This window comes from Ahaetulla prasina, chromosome 3, assembly GCF_028640845.1.
Source record: "Ahaetulla prasina isolate Xishuangbanna chromosome 3, ASM2864084v1, whole genome shotgun sequence".
Lineage (NCBI taxonomy): Eukaryota > Metazoa > Chordata > Lepidosauria > Squamata > Colubridae > Ahaetulla > Ahaetulla prasina.
In genome coordinates, this window is record NC_080541.1 from 115055819 (window position 1) to 115072351 (window position 16533).

The 16533-nt window shown below is 42.2% G+C and overlaps 1 protein-coding gene across 1 annotated transcript; it reads left to right on the forward strand.

Moving 5' to 3' along the window:
- The first annotated feature begins 1264 nt into the window (after nt 1-1264).
- Nucleotides 1265-13792, forward strand: LOC131196386 (4-trimethylaminobutyraldehyde dehydrogenase-like). Its single transcript, XM_058179162.1, has 4 exons — nt 1265-1853; nt 3361-3501; nt 4802-4990; nt 13610-13792. The coding sequence occupies exons 1-4, from the start codon at nt 1617-1619 to the stop codon at nt 13775-13777; spliced, it is 735 nt and encodes a 244-aa protein (XP_058035145.1). The 5' UTR covers nt 1265-1616; the 3' UTR covers nt 13778-13792.
- Nucleotides 13793-16533: the final 2741 nt, after the last annotated feature.

Genomic DNA, 16533 nt, shown 5'->3' on the forward strand with positions numbered 1-16533 from the left:
GATTATGCTTAGGGGTTTTGCTATAATAGTGAAAAGCTTTTTTATGAAGAATGCACATAGACCATCAGGTCCAATAGATAGAGATGGTTTCAGTCTGCGAAGGGCTTTTTCAACATTATCTTCTGTGAAATCTATTTGTGTTAGATCACTGTAATCATTGTTGGTACGACTGGGGAATTTTGGGTATGAGCCATTACTGTTAACAAAGACTGAGCCGAAGAATGTGTTAAAGAGGTTTGCTTTAACTGTTTCATCATTACATTCTTTACCGTTCGGTCTTTTTAGGGGTGGGATGGATCTCGAGTCTTTAAGTTTGTTGTTTACAAAATTATAGAAAGTGCAATTGGATTTTGTGTGCAGAAGGTCTTCTTCTTGTTTGATGTAGTAATTGGTGCATTCAGTCTTTCTTTGGTGGCATATATTTTTGTAGCGGTTTTTAAAGTTGGCTACATAGCCAGTTTTGTTTTTTTGCCAGAGGGGAATTTTTTTTGGATTGGAGCTTTTTTATTGAAATGGGTAATTTGTTTTTCCTGATTTTGGTGGTGGTTTGTGGTGTGGTTGACTTCAAGTAGGAAAACGCTATAGTGGTCTTCAGCAGTGGTACAGTTAGAGAATAGAGTTTGCCAGTCAAGAGATGAGAAATAGGTGTCTATAAGATCATAGTTGGCTTTTTTGAAATTGTAATTTGGTATACCATTATTATGGAGATTATTGTAAGGGTGTGTATTGAGACAAAAGTCTATCATGCTGTGGTCACTGTTGGAAAAGGGTTCTTTTATTTGTAGTCCATAAATTGAGTTTGAGTTGTTGCAGAAGATGAGGTCAAGGCAGTTGTTGAGTCTTGTATTGTTAGTTACTAGTTGATCAAGTCCTAGATTTGTAACAGCATTGTAAAGGGTAGTATGGATGGGTTCAGTTGTACATTCGTTTGTTATCCAATTAATAAGAGGTAGGTTGAGGTCTCCCAAGAAGATGAGAGGATAATGGCAAGAGACAGCCCATGTTAGTAGTGTGGTTAACATGTTCGCATGTGCGATGTCGTAGTCGGGGGCTCTGTAGCATAGCAAGAAGCAAAGTGTGATGTTAAGGGACAGTTCACAGACAATAGTTTCTGGAAGAGCAAGTTTATGTGCAACTTGAATATTTTTTAAATTCAGTGACTTTTTGTAAAAGATAGCCACTCCACCTCCTCTGTGGGTTTCGCGATCGGACCGGAAAACATGATATTCTCTGTCTGAAATGATGAAGTCTGGGAGGGATGAGTTCAGCTATGTTTCGCATACAAATATAATGTCGCATGTACCAGTATTTAACAAGAGGAGAAATTCAGGCATTTTGTTTACAATGCTTCTTGCATTTATCAGTTTGCATTTAAGTTCTGTAGTGGTTGGTATAGAGGAAATAAGGGGCGTGCGTACCTAATTTTGGATAATGGCTGGTTGAAAGTTCTGTATGACCAATGGTTTTGGGTGATAGGGCATTGATTTAGCTTCAAAACATATGTGGGATGGATATAATGAAAGTCTGTATGACTTTGTCTTAGCTGGACTGAAACATTTTTTCTTCAGTATTGCTCTTTCATTTTATTGTAGATGTAGATCTTTTTTAGACAGAAAATGTGTCTCCATTCTTATTTTTGTGAATTGGACTACCCAGGTAATGCCATGGTCTTCAAGCCTTCTCCCTTCACCCCCATCTCTATTGTGCTACTGGCAGAGATCTACAATAAGGCTGGTGTCCCTAAGGGACTTTTCAATGTGGTGCAGGGTGGAGCTGCCACAGGCCAATTCCTGTGCCAGCACCCAGATGTGGCCAAAGTCTCATTCACGGGGAGTGTGCCCACAGGTATTAAGGTATGTATACATACATACATACATACATACATACATACATACATACATACATATAAAGTGCTGTCACTATTGAATAATAAAGTTTTTAAAAATGTTTGATTTCTGAAGCAGTCCTGATGCAATTTGTCCCTTCTCCCATGACTTGGCAATTTATTGACACACATGCAACTATGCAAAGTTCAGTTAGAAGAGTTGCTTTGCCCGTTTGAAAGGCTGGTAGACCTGTTCATTCTGCAGTTTACATATTTGCCAGTTGCCAGGTCTACATGTATTCCATTGAAATTACAAGGTCTTCTTTGGAAATGTGAAGATCACTTCTTATTCCAGATTCTACTTTTGAATTGCATGTTGGTAAAAAAATCAGTGGTGAAATGCTCCTGGATTGCCAGATCCGGTAGCAATGGCGGTGGGGAGTTCGGAGAACCGGTAGCAAAAATCCCTGCCCTCCCCCACATGCCCAGCTGAGCCGCGTGATCATCAGAGGTTGTTTTTTTTTTACTTTTAAAAGCATTTTTTCTTCGGTGAAAAAATGCTTTTAAAAGTAAAAAAAAAAGCTTCTGATGAAGCTGGGATCATCTGAACCTTTTAAAAGTATTTTTTCTCAACCTGTTTGGCCGAAGATGTTTTAGAAAAAATGCTTTTAAAGGGTTCTGGTGATCTGGCAAGTCAGCTGGATCGTCAGAACCCTTTAAAAGCATTTTTTCTACAACTTCTTCAGCTGAAGAGGTTGTAGAAAAAATGCTTTTAAAAGGCTCCTCTGGCGATCCCAGCTGAGTTGCCTGATCATCAGAGGCTTTTAAAAGCATTTTTTAAAAATGCTTTTAAAAGTTAAAAAAAAAGTTGGCCACGCCCACCCAGTCACATTACCCACCCACCCCCCAAGCCATGCCCACAGAAGCAGTAGTAACAAATTTTACATTTCATCCCTGTAAAAAATTATCCAGTAATTCTTACTCAATGTATTTATAAGTTATTTTTTCTGTGCTGAAGCATCTGGCAGCATTTTATAGTCAAAATAGCAATAAAAATACAGTTCAAATAAAACATATTCATTATAATTAGAAGAAAAAACATTCTTAATATTCATATCAAAAAAGCTTGAATAAAGGCCCATTTCTACTTTAATAGCATAGCTTTGGGTGTTTATAGCAAAAATAGCATATTTATGTGCAGTGGTGGGATTCAAATAATTTAACAACCGGTTCTCTGCCCTAATGGTTTCTTCCAACAACCAGTTCGCCAAACTGCTCAGAAAATTAACAACCGGTTCTCCCGAAGTGATGCGAACTGGCTGAATCCCACCACTGTTTATGTGAGATAACTGCTTGGAAATGTTCACCAGGCACTACCTATGTCCTGATTAATTCACTGAAAAAGAGCAGTAATTTTGTATTTGAGGTGAATCTTTATTCAATAAATTCTAGTTGAGGCTCTGCACTTACCAAGAAAGATAATATAATTGCCTGTGTTAGCTGCTACATCTTGTTCTGTTTTTTTTCCCCAATAGATTATGGAAATTGCAGCCAAAGGGATCAAACCTGTTACTTTAGAGTTAGGAGGAAAGTCTCCCCTCATTATCTTCTCTGACTGTGTATTGGATAATGCTGTGAAAGGAGCCCTCATGGCTAATTTCCTTACCCAGGGTGAGGTATGCATTTTTTTATCTAACAGGGAAGAAGCTGTGGATCTGACTACATCATTTTAAGAAGTCCAGTTAAGTTCCATACCTGGAGAAGAAATCTGCTATATCTTGTAAAATATTGTAATGCAGAAATGTTTATCAGAATCTCTAAGAAAAAAATTGGCGCCTTACCATTCCACAAACCTTTTCCTTATTTCATTCTGGGTGAGGAGAAATGCCTAAACTTGTGCTGTGTTCTAAGATCCAAATTTTTCAGTGTTCATTGCTTTTCAGGACTGGTATTATCTTGTAATGTTTGTTGTTCAAGAAGAGGCTCTGCTTCTCTATTCACTCCTCACAGACTTTATGTATAATTATTTGATTTGATTTGACTTACTGATATTTATTACTGATTGCTGTTCCAAAGAGATATTAAATCAATGCAGAAACGTCAGTACAGATAATCCTCAATTTATAATCGGTTATTTAATGATTGTTTGCAAGCATGACAAATTTTGAATGGGTGCTTTGTACTTCTGACCATTGTATGCACTTGACCATTGTAAAATGTTGCATCACAACTGCTGGCATCATATGACCGTATTTCAAGTGCTTGGCAATTTGTTCACATTTATGACCAGTTGTGAAGTATCCTATGATCACTATTTGAAATCTTCTTTGGCAGCTTCCCCAGAAAAACATTGGAGAAGCCGTCAGGGAAGATTGCAAGTGGAGGGAATGTTGGATTTGAGGCCTGTTCCTCCAGCATGCTGAGGGATTTCTCCTCTGTACAGTGAGAATTTTACCAGATTTCAAATGCCAGCATTCCCACCCCACCCCACCCCACATCTTCAGAGGCAAAAACATTAGTGAACACCAGCATTCTGAGCCTTACAGTGGTATTTGCTAGCATTTTCACTAGATTTGAGATCTGTTCTTCCAGAATGCTAAAGGATTCCCCCTCTAAGAAGTGAAAAGTCTCAGCCCACTGGAGAAACAGGCCTCAGATCTAGTGAAAACTATAGCAAACGCCATTGTTTTTGTGGGTATTCTCCCTGGTGGGGCAGGGGCAGGGGTAGGGCCTGAGTGTGGTGGAAGACCTGTGCCCTCTCCCTGCCCCACCACACCTGTATGGCCCAGGCCTTCTCCCTGGCATTCTGTTTAACAATCTGTGTGGGTCACTTAAAAACTTTACTCAGTGACTGAGATTCTGGATCCAATGGTGGTCATAAGTGGAGAACTATCTGTAAGTTGGTAGTTATAGGTTAGTTCTGAGCCTGTCAATTCTGAAAATGGGCCCTTTCTTAAGCCTGTCTCTGTGCCTCAGGTTTGCTGCAATGGTACCCGGGTATTTGTACAACGAGCAGTCCTGGAAGCCTTCATCAAAGAAGTTGTGAAACAGACTCAGAACATCAAAATTGGTGACCCCCTGTTGCAAGATACAAGGATGGGAGCACTTATCAACAAAGCACACCTGGAGAAAGTCTTGAGTTTTGTTAAACAAGCAAAGGAGCAGGTGAGCATTATCTTTACTGAGCTTTATCCTGAGGGATTGGGCTACTGAAAACACTTCACTCATCTGCCACATGAGGTGCTAGAACATCATACAGGCATCATATTATGTATTATATGCAAAACTAAGTATTCAAGATAGAACAAAGGTGCTTTTCTGTGTCTGAAAAGTTTATGACTATCCAGTGAAAAGCTATCTGATCTGGGCACATCTGTTTAACCAACTATAATTGGGTTACTAAAAACAATGAGCACAAACCACATCTGGAATAAAATTTGTCATGCTTAATGGTAGATCTTAGTGTTTTTATCTCTTATTGTGGAAGAAGTCAGATTTGAGCAGCATTTACCATAGAGAATTTTTTTTATAGTCAGGTGGTGTACCTCTCATCAACCTATATTCACCAAATTTAAGTCAGTAATGTTAAATAAACATGCACGTTTACTTAAGCTGTTTTGACTGTAGGACTCAACTCATGTGGCTGGTAGAGTCGTGCTATTACCTGAATGAGCAGTGGAACCTTTTTTGGCTTTAGATGATTTTAAGGGGCAAAATATGTCTCAACTCTTTTTATTCTCATTCAATACTGCTAAATAAATAAATAAATAAATGTGTCAGCCTCCACTCCAATCTTCACATCTTTTGTACTCTTTATATTCAGTTGTTAGATAGCATGGGGTTTTATTTGTAATGTAAATAGCTCTTGGATTCAGGGTAAGGAGAGAGGGCCCTTTAAGAGTGTCGGTCTGACATAATTAAGGGGGGAGGGGAGATTAATGCTTTGAATTCAACAGGAATGTTTGAGCGAACTCTCAACGGACATTGCATTCCTGATTTGATTGACAGCAAGAGACCTGCGGAAGAAGATTACCACGGGGCCCCGAGAAGGAGCTGGCATTGGACCAGACCTGATGACCTCTTGGGAAGAGGAGGGAGTAACAGCGGGGGTTTGGAATGTTAGCCATATTTTGTCTCAGATTCAACTTTATACTGCTGCAATCAAGATGTATCTAGTAAAAGTACTTTTCTTTGTTTGCAAATGAAGTCAAGGTGTATTCTTTCCTAGATATAATCAGAGGCAGCTTGACAAAATGCCTAATCCCCTATAGTATAAATAAATAGATAAGGAATAAATAGGTATAATATGTGAATGTGTGTGTACTTAAACTCAATAGGGAAGGGGTCTGGTCTATTAGTTTTATAAATATATTTATTTATAAAATTTATTGTCTGCCTATCTTATCTGGGTAACTCTAGGAGCTTACAATAATAAAAAACCCTATGTCCTCATTTATTGGGCCCTCATAATCAAAACTAGCCAGGGATTTTACTTCTGTTCTAATAAATATATAAAAGAACATTTATTAGACCTGTTTTCATTTTAATGTTCATTCCCATTCCATATTCATATATAGCAATAGCACTTGGACTTATATACTGCTTCACAGTGCTTTACAGCTCTCTCTAAGCAGTTTAGAGGCAGCATGTTGCCCCCAACAATTTGGGTCCTCAGTTTACCCATCTCGGAAGGATGGAGGGCTGAGTCAACCTTGAGCCTGGTGAGATTTGAACTGCCAAATTGCAGGCAGCCAGGTCAGCAGAAGTAGCCTGCAGTACTGCACCCTAACCACTGTGCCACAATGGCTTGTATATAACCAGTGGTTGGATTCAAATAATTTAACAACCAGTTCTCTGCCCTAATGACCGGCTGGGTAGGTGTGGCTGGGTGGGCATGTAACTGGGTGGGCATGACACAGGACTCATGTGGTGCTAAGGCAGGACTTCCCTGAGACCTCCCTCACTCTCATTATACAAGTAATCCTCCAGTTACAAATGTAATAGAGCCTGCCAATTAGATTTGTAACCTGGGGATTCATTTGATTGAATCACGTTAAATGAACGTAATCACTCCCTGCTTTCACCAATGTTAATCAAATGTGCAGGTCTTTAAATTCACACAAGGTATCTCAGGCTGGGGAACAGCATGTGCTCCAGCTAGTGCTGGAGCAGACCATCCAAGGCCTCTCCCAATCCACTGAGATACCTCATGCTCCCCTGGAGTCCCCACAATTGTTTCACCCACCCCATCCTGCTCCCCTGGGTCTCCACAGACTGGCCCTGCTTTGCTAGCATCTCAGATTCCACTTACTCCTCCCCACGCCATTTCCCATGGATTACTTACTTTTTTTTTTGCTGTAAATGTATAATTTTTACTGGTATCTATTCTGTTAATATAACTAAATAAGCCTTTATACACTTGAAGCATTGTGAAATGCAATCTGATCAGAAACAAAAAAATTGACAAGCCTAATGTACAATGCTTGATAGTAGCATTATAAAAAGACTTTTCCGTGAAATGTTTAAATACTCAGAATTTTTAAATCTGGCAATCTTATGTCAAAAATTGCTAAAATGATACATTTAGTTGCAGATCAGAGAAATTTTTAACATATAGTTCTTTTATATTTTTAAACATAATCTTAATAGGTTACATTCATGCTAACTTAAATTACCTTTACTTCCCACTGAAAATAATGGAAATGTTAATCATGCCATTTATTTTATTACTTACTTTTTGAAGATCTTACTTTTCCAGAGGTCCAAAAGAGGCTGACCCACTTTCAGAGAAGTCAAAGTGTTCTATTCAGATGATGGTGAAGCTGTAAGAACGTGAAAGCTAACAAAAACATTTTCACCAGCTTCTGAGCAAAAGACTTCGGCTGGGGCATTTGGCCAGCAGGCCTAGGCCTGGACTGGGCCATAGCAGCCTCCTGCTTGAGGCAGCAGCAACAGCAGCCAATCAAAGGGGAGGTTGCTTCCTTTGTCTCATCGGGCTGAACTGGCAAGGCCCTTGCTGATTGACTGCCACACCTCAATCCCTGAAGCTGCTCATTTGAACTAGCCAGTCAGCAGCCAGCAGACTGGGCCCAAGCTAAGCTTGTCCAGACTATTGTGGCCTGCCAGCAGAGCTGGCAGCAGAGTCTGAAAGTGAGGAGGTTGGGGAGGAACTTGGGACAATCCTGGGGGCTGGGGAAAGCTTGGACAAGGGCTCTGCATCGGAGGCAGAGAGGGAGATAGACAGCAGCGAGGCAGTGGAGCAGCTGGAGCCCATTCCTACTATGTGCATGCACAGAGCTGCCAGACAAGACAAGAACAATTAAGAAAACATGGTCGACTTGGGAGTAAGGCCACATCTTGGAAATAATTGCCCCCCCCATAGGAAATAAAAGAGGAAAAAACAGGGAGTGGGCTTTTGCAGGAAACAATTTGTTCATTCCATGACTCTGAGAGACTCTGTTCCAAGTTTTGCCTTGTACTGCAAATTTACATGGCAGCTTGCCAAACGAGAAAAAGTGTGTTGAGAAATAGTCCTTTGAAAAATTGTTTGAAAAAACCTTGCTGACTGTGAATGAGGTTTTGCCAGTAATTCCTGCCTCCTGCTTGTTAAGGGAGCCTAGGTCAGAACACAGACTGGATAAAAACTAAATCTGCAGGCCCTCATGGCAGAGAAGCTGAAGTCTTTTATTCAGATGGGGAAAGCTGTTTTCCTTACATCTCACATTCTTACAGCTTCACCGGTTTCTGAATAAAAGACTTTGGCTTCTCTGCCAGGTGGCTCACCCTCTTTTGTAGCTCTTTGAAAAGTAAGTACAGTAAAGCCATGGGAAATGGGGTTGGGGAGGGTGGATTGGGCCCAGTGACCCTCTATTTCAGCCTGTAAGAGGCCAGGAGAGCCCTAGGAAGGCCTGGAAGAGGCGCGGGAGGGCAGATCGGGCCCAGGGACCCTCCATTTTGGCCTGTAACAGGCCGTTCATGCTGGCAAAGAAGCAAAGGAAGGCTCACCTGGCAGGCAGGTAGCTGGGCCACATGGGAGGCAATGGAGAATGGTGAAGGCTCAGTAGGTAGCTGGGCCGTGGGGGAGGCCAGGGCAAAGGCAGGCAAGTGGGCTGGGCTACGGGGGCCACATGATCGTGGCAAGCGAGCTAGCAAGTAAGGGAGCCACAGAACAGCAGCTGCTATGCCGTGGCCAAGGCAGATGAAGTGAGATAAGGAGTAATGGGAAGGGGAGGGGAGGGGGGCAGCCAGTGGTGTGATTAGCCAGTTCTCTGAACTGTGTAAAAATTTAACAACAGATTCACTCGAACCAGTCCGAACTGGCTGAAGGCCACCTCTGTATATAACTATCTATTTCTATTGCTATCTCCCTTTCTAAGTGTGTAAGCAATACAACTTACCGTATATACTCGAGTATAAGCCGAGTTTTTCAGCACGTTTTTTGTGCTGAAAAACGTCCCCTCGGCTTATACTCGAGTCTACGTCTTCGGGAACCCCGCACAGGAGGGGGTACCGAACGGGCTCCATGGGAGGGACGGGAGCGGGCCCGCCGAGGTCTCGCGGGATTTGTCGCCCCAGGCCGGCCCCATTCCCGTGTCTGGTGGGCGGACGGCGCAAACTTGGCGGGCTGTGCATTGGCGGGAAGCCCTGGTGGTGCAGTGTTCCCGTTCGCCTGGCCTCCGTCCTCCGATCTCCTGCGCTGGGAGGCGGCGGCGAGCCAGCGAGCAACCGGGCACCGCGGACTTTGGCAGGAGGAAGGTGGGAGGAAGCGGAGCTGCCGGCTGTGGGGGTTGAGGCGTGCAAGAGGAGTGGCGTGGAAAGGCCTTTTTGTGTGTGTGCGTGTGTGTGCGCCTGTGTGCCCTAGGGAGGCGGAGCTGCGGCTGTGTGGGGGTTGAGGCGTGCAGAGGCGCGCCTCCTCCTCTTCCTCCACGCTCCTCTTGCACGCCTCAACCCCACCATCCCCACCCTCTCAGCGTGAAGGTCACCTCCTCCTCTTCCAGGCGGCGGCGGCTCGGCTCGGCGGGCGCCACAGCCGGCAGCTCGCTTCTCCCACGGTCCCAGTCAGCGAGCGGTGGCGACATGCCGGCGCCGCTCCGCTTTCACCGTTCGGCTGGATTGGGACCGGCTTGGCTGTCCGCGCGCGGGCGGGAGCCGCCAGCCTTCTCGGCTGAGGAGGAGGGTTTCCAACGGTGGCGTCGGCCGAGAAGGCTGGCGGCTCCCGCCCGCCGCTGACCTGAAGCAGCCCAATCCAGCCGAACGGTGAAAGCGAGCGCGCCGCATGTCGCCACCGCTCGCTGGACTGGGACCGGGGGGAGGGAAGCGGAGCTGCCGGCTGTGGCGCTCCGCTCGGAGCCGGAGCCGGAGCCACCGCCGCCGCCGCCACCTGGAAGAGGGAGGAGGTGACCTTCACGCGCGGAGAGGGTGGGGGATGGTGGGGTTGAGGGGCGGGGAAGAGGAGCGGGGGGGGAGGAAGAGGGGGAGGCGCTCTTGCACGCCTCAACCCCCACACAGCCGGCAGCTCCGCTTCCCTCCCTAGGGCACACAGGCGCGCACACACACGCACACACACACACACAAAAAGGCCTTTCCACGCACGCTCCTCTTGCACGCCTCAACCCCCACAGCCGGCAGCTCCGCCCTCCCACCTTCCTCCTTGCCAAAGTCCGCGGTGCCCGGCCGTTCGCTGGCTCGCCGCTCCCAGCGCAGGAGATCGGAGGACGGAGGCCAGGCGAACGGGAACAGCCCACGCCCAAGAGGGAAAGGGAGCGAGTGGGTGGGTGGCTGGGACGAGACCCCACCACAAACACACACACACACGCCCGTGAGGCGTCTTGCTTGCATGTCACACACACGCACCGCTCGCTGGGAAAAAAAGGATGGATGGATGGATGGAAGTAAGGAAGGAAGGATGGATTGATGGATGGAGGCGACCGCTTTGAAGCGCAACCTTCTCCCGCAACTAAGGGGGTCAATGTTTTCCCCAATCCTAGGGTGTGGGAAACAGTCATTCTTTCTTCCCCTAGTCTCTCCGAGATCGCACTGCAGCGCCCATCATCCCCAGCCGGCAATCTGAGCTCGTGCCATCGATGTGGTCCTTGAACTTCCCCTCCTAGGATGGCGGCGTGGAGGGTGTGGTGGTGGTAAACGGCCAGGAGAAAGCTTTCGCTCTTTTCGAGAGGTCCTCTTGGAAGGCTGCCTTGGAAAGGGAAAGTGGGAGGGGCAGAGATTTCTCCTCAAGGTCCCCTTGGAAGGCTGGGTTGGAAAGGGAAAGTGGGAGGGGCAGAGATTTCTTCCTCGGGTCCTTCTAGAGTCCTTGAGAAACTGATATCATACAAGGTTAATAAATTATACTCCTCCTCCTCATTGATGAGTTTTCATCCTGAAATTGATTGAAACATTGTACCATCATATGCTGCCATAGTATAGTGTTAACAACATCTGTAAAGATGATATATGAGCATGACACTAAGTTTTTCTATATTTCCCCTTTATTGAAAAACTTCCATCATGCTTCTTTCTGAAAACAAAGGTCATTATAATATACCTCATTATATATTTGATTTGATGATATTTCAGTTAATAAATACCATTTAAGGTGTTAAGCTTCTTTTCTTTTCAGCAGCAAAGTGAATTACAACTTTAAAGAACTTTATTACTTTATATTCATTTATTTTAAGTATAGATTTTAGATTTTTAAACAAATATGTTTAGAGCTTTTATATCTTTCAAGTTATTCAAATTATCCCCTCAGCAGGTATATAATGGCATCCAATTCCAATATCATGTTGGGGCTTTTGAGCAAGGGAGGAGGAACGTGAGCACCACCTTTCGCTGGCATTCCGGGATTTCCCCTTTGTTTAGAGCTGGGAATCCTCCTTCCCCTTTGCACTCCTCCTCCTCCTCCCTCTCTCTCTCTCTCTCTCTCTCACACACACACACACACACACACACACACACAGACTTCTAAAGTCGATTGGCACAATGAAAGGCAAAGACCACAATTGTTTTAAGAAAGAAGCTTTAGCAGGAGGGGATGGGAGGGTGTTTTAAGTTTTGGCAAACAGCCAGGCCAACTGTATTGGAGAAGGTCACACAACTGGCCTTAACATTTTAGCTGCTGTCTTTTCCTCACACTTGGGTTTAATGATATTAGAGACCCTTATTGCCCTGCCAAAAAAAAAAAAGAGCCACCCCAACGCCTATGAAAATTAACCTTCTCTGCCAAGAGACACTGTGCAGGGTATTTTCACTATTGGTGTGCATACAGGCTTAGATTTGTGCTGGGTTCTTAGTGCTTAGAGCACTGACCTTCAGAGGCACCCTGGTCCCTTGGAAGCTAAAGGAGGACTCATTTTCATGCTTGCAGTTGTATTGTCAATTTCTGTGAGACAATGTTGTTGAAGTAACTCACTCACTCATTCATTCATTCATTCATTCCTTGTGTGTCCAATCACACTTAGCCAATAAAAATTCTATTCTATTCTATTCTATTCATTCATTCATTCATTCATTTTATTTTGTCAAATACATATTAAATAATTATATAAATATAAGCATGAATTGAATACATAAAGGAATACAACTAAAGGGAACATTAGGACAGGGACGGTAGGCACGCTGGTGCTCTTATGCACGCCCTTACAGACCTCTTAGGAATGGGGTGAGGTCAATACTAGATAGTCTTTGGTTAAGGCTTTGGGGATTTTGGGAAGAGACCACAGAGTCAGGTAGCACATTCAGGCATTAACAACTCTGTTACTGAAGTCACATTTTCTGCAATCTAGATTGGAGAGGTTCACTTTTAAGTTTGAATCTATTGTGTTCTCGTGTATTGTTGTGGTTGAAGCTGAAGTAGTCATTGATAGGAAGTACATTGTAGCAGATAATTTTATGAGCTATGCTCAGGTCATACCAAAGGCGGCGTAGTTCTAAATTTTCTAAAGCTGGGAATCCTCCTTCCCCCTTTTGCACTTTTATTGTTTTTCGTTCAAATAAATATTCATGTTATTTTACTTGGCTCTATCTTTATTTTTTACATTGACCAGTAGCTGCCTCATTTCCCACCCTCGGCTTATACTCGAGTCAATAGTTTTTCCCAGTTTTTGTGGTAAAATTAGGTGCCTCGGCTTATATTCGGATCGGCTTATACTCGAGTATATACGGTACCTATCAGCCATTGCTTCCCTTCAGAGTGTTGACTCTTATCAATAGCCAATAAGGAAAACAAGAGCAAGCAACAATTGGAATTATATAGGTCCCAGCTGGCAAGAGGATGCAAGTTTAACTCTAAACTTTAGTAAGTTTAAGACGGGTGAACTCCCAGAACTCCCCAACCAGCATGCTCTGGGCACTGTACAAAACAGCATGCTGGCTAGGGAATTCTGGGAGTTGAAGCCCACTGTTTGTTAAGGTTGAAAAGCACTGACTTAGATTAATATAGAAGGCAATCTGCTGAGTATCCTGATCATAAATATTTTGAAGTAGCTTATTCTATTTTAGTAAACATGAGAAAATGAAACATGTCAGTCACATGTTTCTTCCATTGGTGAAATGTCAATCCAATCTATTTGGGTTTCAAACACTTATAGGACATTATGTGATAGGAGAAGATTCATTTCTATTGCCAAGAGTGATATTGCACCAAGAGAAAGAACCTTCTGTCCAGTCTAGTGTTTTATTATATACACTCAAGCTTTGGTACCTTCCTGCATAGGTTGGCAAAGTTTTGCTAATTATATGTAAAATGCATTGTGGTTTTCTGCCATTATCTTCTGTTTTACTTTTTAGGGTGCAGAAGTCCTGTGTGGAGGGGATGCATTTGTGCCAGATGATCCCGGTCTGAAAAATGGCTTTTATATGTCTCCTTGTGTCTTAGGTATGGATATTATATTATTAATGCCATTGGCACTACTTTTTAACCATAGGCAAAACTTTGATTTTACTAGACTAGACTAAAGGGGTAGGGTGAAGACAAGATAATAACATGGTGTTAAAAAGTTTTATTCATATATATATATATATATATTTGTTTTCTGAGGTTTTCGCGGGTGTTTGTATGTAGGTCTTTGGTTATTCGGGTTTTCTCCCGCGTAAAATTGGAAGTGTCTTGGCGACGTTTCGACAAAGTCTCATTCGTCATCTTCAGGCTTCAGCTTCGTGCTTCTGCTCATTCTGCTCATTCTGCTCCCAGAAGCGAAAGAGACTTCGTCGAAACGTCGCCAAGACACTTCCAATTTTACGCGGGAGAAAACTCGAATAACCAAAGACCTACATACATACCCGCGAAAACCTCAGAAAACATATATATATATATATATATATATATGTATGTATGTATGTATGTATGTATGTATGTATGTATGTATGTATCTGTCTGTCTTTCTGTCTGTCTGTCTGTCTTTGGTTATTCGGGTTTTCTCCCGCATAAAATTGGAACATCCATAAGTGCTTGGAAAAGAGTGTATTATCTGGGTCAATATACTTTACATACAATTCTGATAATAATATTACCATTTAAGTATACATAAGTGTAATTTTTCAACTTCTAACATTTGTGTATATATAGTAATTATAATATGTTCTATTATATTTGTATACATAATACTATTTTCCCAATTTCTATTTTCTACTTCTTTTTTCTAACACTTAATAAAATAACCACCATGTTAAAAAATATTCTATATCTATCCATCATCTCTTGCCCTTTTTAGAATTTCAACTCTTATTAACTTTTTGGCGCATCTTTCCTGCTTCTCTGGTATCGTGTAACTCCTTTTATCATGTTTATTTAATCTAAATATTTCCTCTGCCACAACATTTCTCTCTTGCTGTTGAATCTCTAGAGCACCCATCCGCAGTTCCCACATTTTTAGGAGATCTTTCTCTTAATTCTCTTTTCTCTTTTGAATTTTTAAAAAATATTCTATTTGTTCCGTCTTAGAGATTATTGCTATCTTTTTGTCTGCTTGTATCATTTTTGGAATTATCTCTATTATCTCCTCAGCTGTTTCTGGTTTCTGTTCTATTTTCTGATTTTTTTGTTCATTTTTTATTGTCATTTACTGGGATTTTCCTAATCTCAACATATCTTGCATCAATTCCATTGTCTTCTTATGATTCCTTGTTATGTCTTCCTTAATGCATTGAAACATCAACATTATTTCTTTATAGACTGCATTTGTTTTCTCCTGCTGAGACATTTTGTGCTGAGATGCTACATTAATCATTGCTCAATATTCCACTAAAATTTCAATATACCAATTGTTCAGAAACACCAAACCCACCAGTATTAATAAAATTTACACAATCCTGGAACTGTTGCTCAAAATCCCCTAAATTTATAGTCCTTAAAATTTTCTAATTTGCACCTTTTAAGTTTTCCAAGTTTTCCAAGACAACTTCCGGAGTGTTTTTAGGGCCTCTAGGTTCTTATGGTCTGTCCACACCTCAAAAGGGGCTTTGCCCCTTCGAGGAAATGTTTCCAGGTTAATAGGGCCCATTGGACAGCAAAATTGCCCATCTTCTTTCAGTGTCAGTTAATTTTTTTTAATAAAGTTTTTTATTTTATAGACAAACATACATTTAAAACATCAACAATTCCTTCCGTGTGACGTCTGTGTTTTCTTCCTGGCTCCCTTATTTCTTCTTTCTTCACTTCAATTTGAATTACTATCATTTTTCCACAAATACATTATTATCATTTTCTTACATAATTATTCATTACTTATCTGTACCTTTCTTTTAACCAATAGTAAAATTTATCCCATATCTTAAAATATTCTGCATCCTCTCTTTCTTTAATCATCAAAGTTAATCTATTCATTTCTGCACAATCTAAAATTTTTCTAATAATTTCTCCTTCCAGGGGTGTTTTCTCTGCTTTCCAGTTTTGCACAAAAACTATTCTTGCTGCTGTAATTACATGTATAATCAGATAATTTTTTTATTGGCATCTTCAAAATAATTCTGTTTTGCACTTCTAATTTTGGGTATGAGCCATTACTGTTAACAAAGACTGAGCCGAAGAATGTGTTAAAGAGGTTTGCTTTAACTGTTTCATCGTTACATTCTTTACCGTTTGATTCTTTTAGGGGTGGGATGGATCTCGAGTCTTTAAGTTTATTGTTCACAATATTATAGAAAGCTCGATTGGATTTTGTGTGCAGAAGGTCTTCTTGTTAGATGTGGTAATTGGTGCATTTAATCTTTATTTGGCTGCATATATTTTTTTAGCAGTTTCTGAAGTTGGCTGAATGGCCAGTTTTGTTTTTTCACCAGAGGGATTTTTTCTGATTTTGGTGGTGGTTTGTGGTATGTATAGTTTAATAACTCTATTGATTTCAAGTAGGAAAACTCTATAGTGGTCTTCAGCAGTGGTGCAGTTAGAGAATAGATGTTGCCAGTCAAGAGATGAGAGGTCGGTATTTATAAGATCATAGCTGGCTTTTTTGAAATTATATTTTGGAATGCCATTATTGTAGAGATAAGGGCGTATATATGTAAGGGCTTATATTGAGACAAAAGTCTATCATTGTTGTGACCCAGGTTCCTGGACCCGGACTCCTGGACTCGGATGATTCAGAAAGTGAGGGAGAAGACCTGGCAAGCCCTGCTTCTCTTGGGCCCTCTCCCTCCCTGGCACCCACTCAAAGGGAGGAGGAGGGGCCGGCAAGGCCTGATTCTCTCGAGCCTTCTTCTGATTTGGCAACGCC

Bases quoted from the DNA above. Each gene is read 5' to 3' on its own strand.
- LOC131196386 (XM_058179162.1), top strand. From the start codon at position 1,617: ATGTGTCTCCATTCTTATTTTTGTGAATTGGACTACCCAGGTAATGCC. The intron at 1,854-3,360 runs GTATGTATACAT...TTTCCCCAATAG, and splicing joins GTGTGCCCACAGGTATTAAG to ATTATGGAAATTGCAGCCAA. The intron at 4,991-13,609 runs GTGAGCATTATC...TTTACTTTTTAG, and splicing joins TTAAACAAGCAAAGGAGCAG to GGTGCAGAAGTCCTGTGTGG.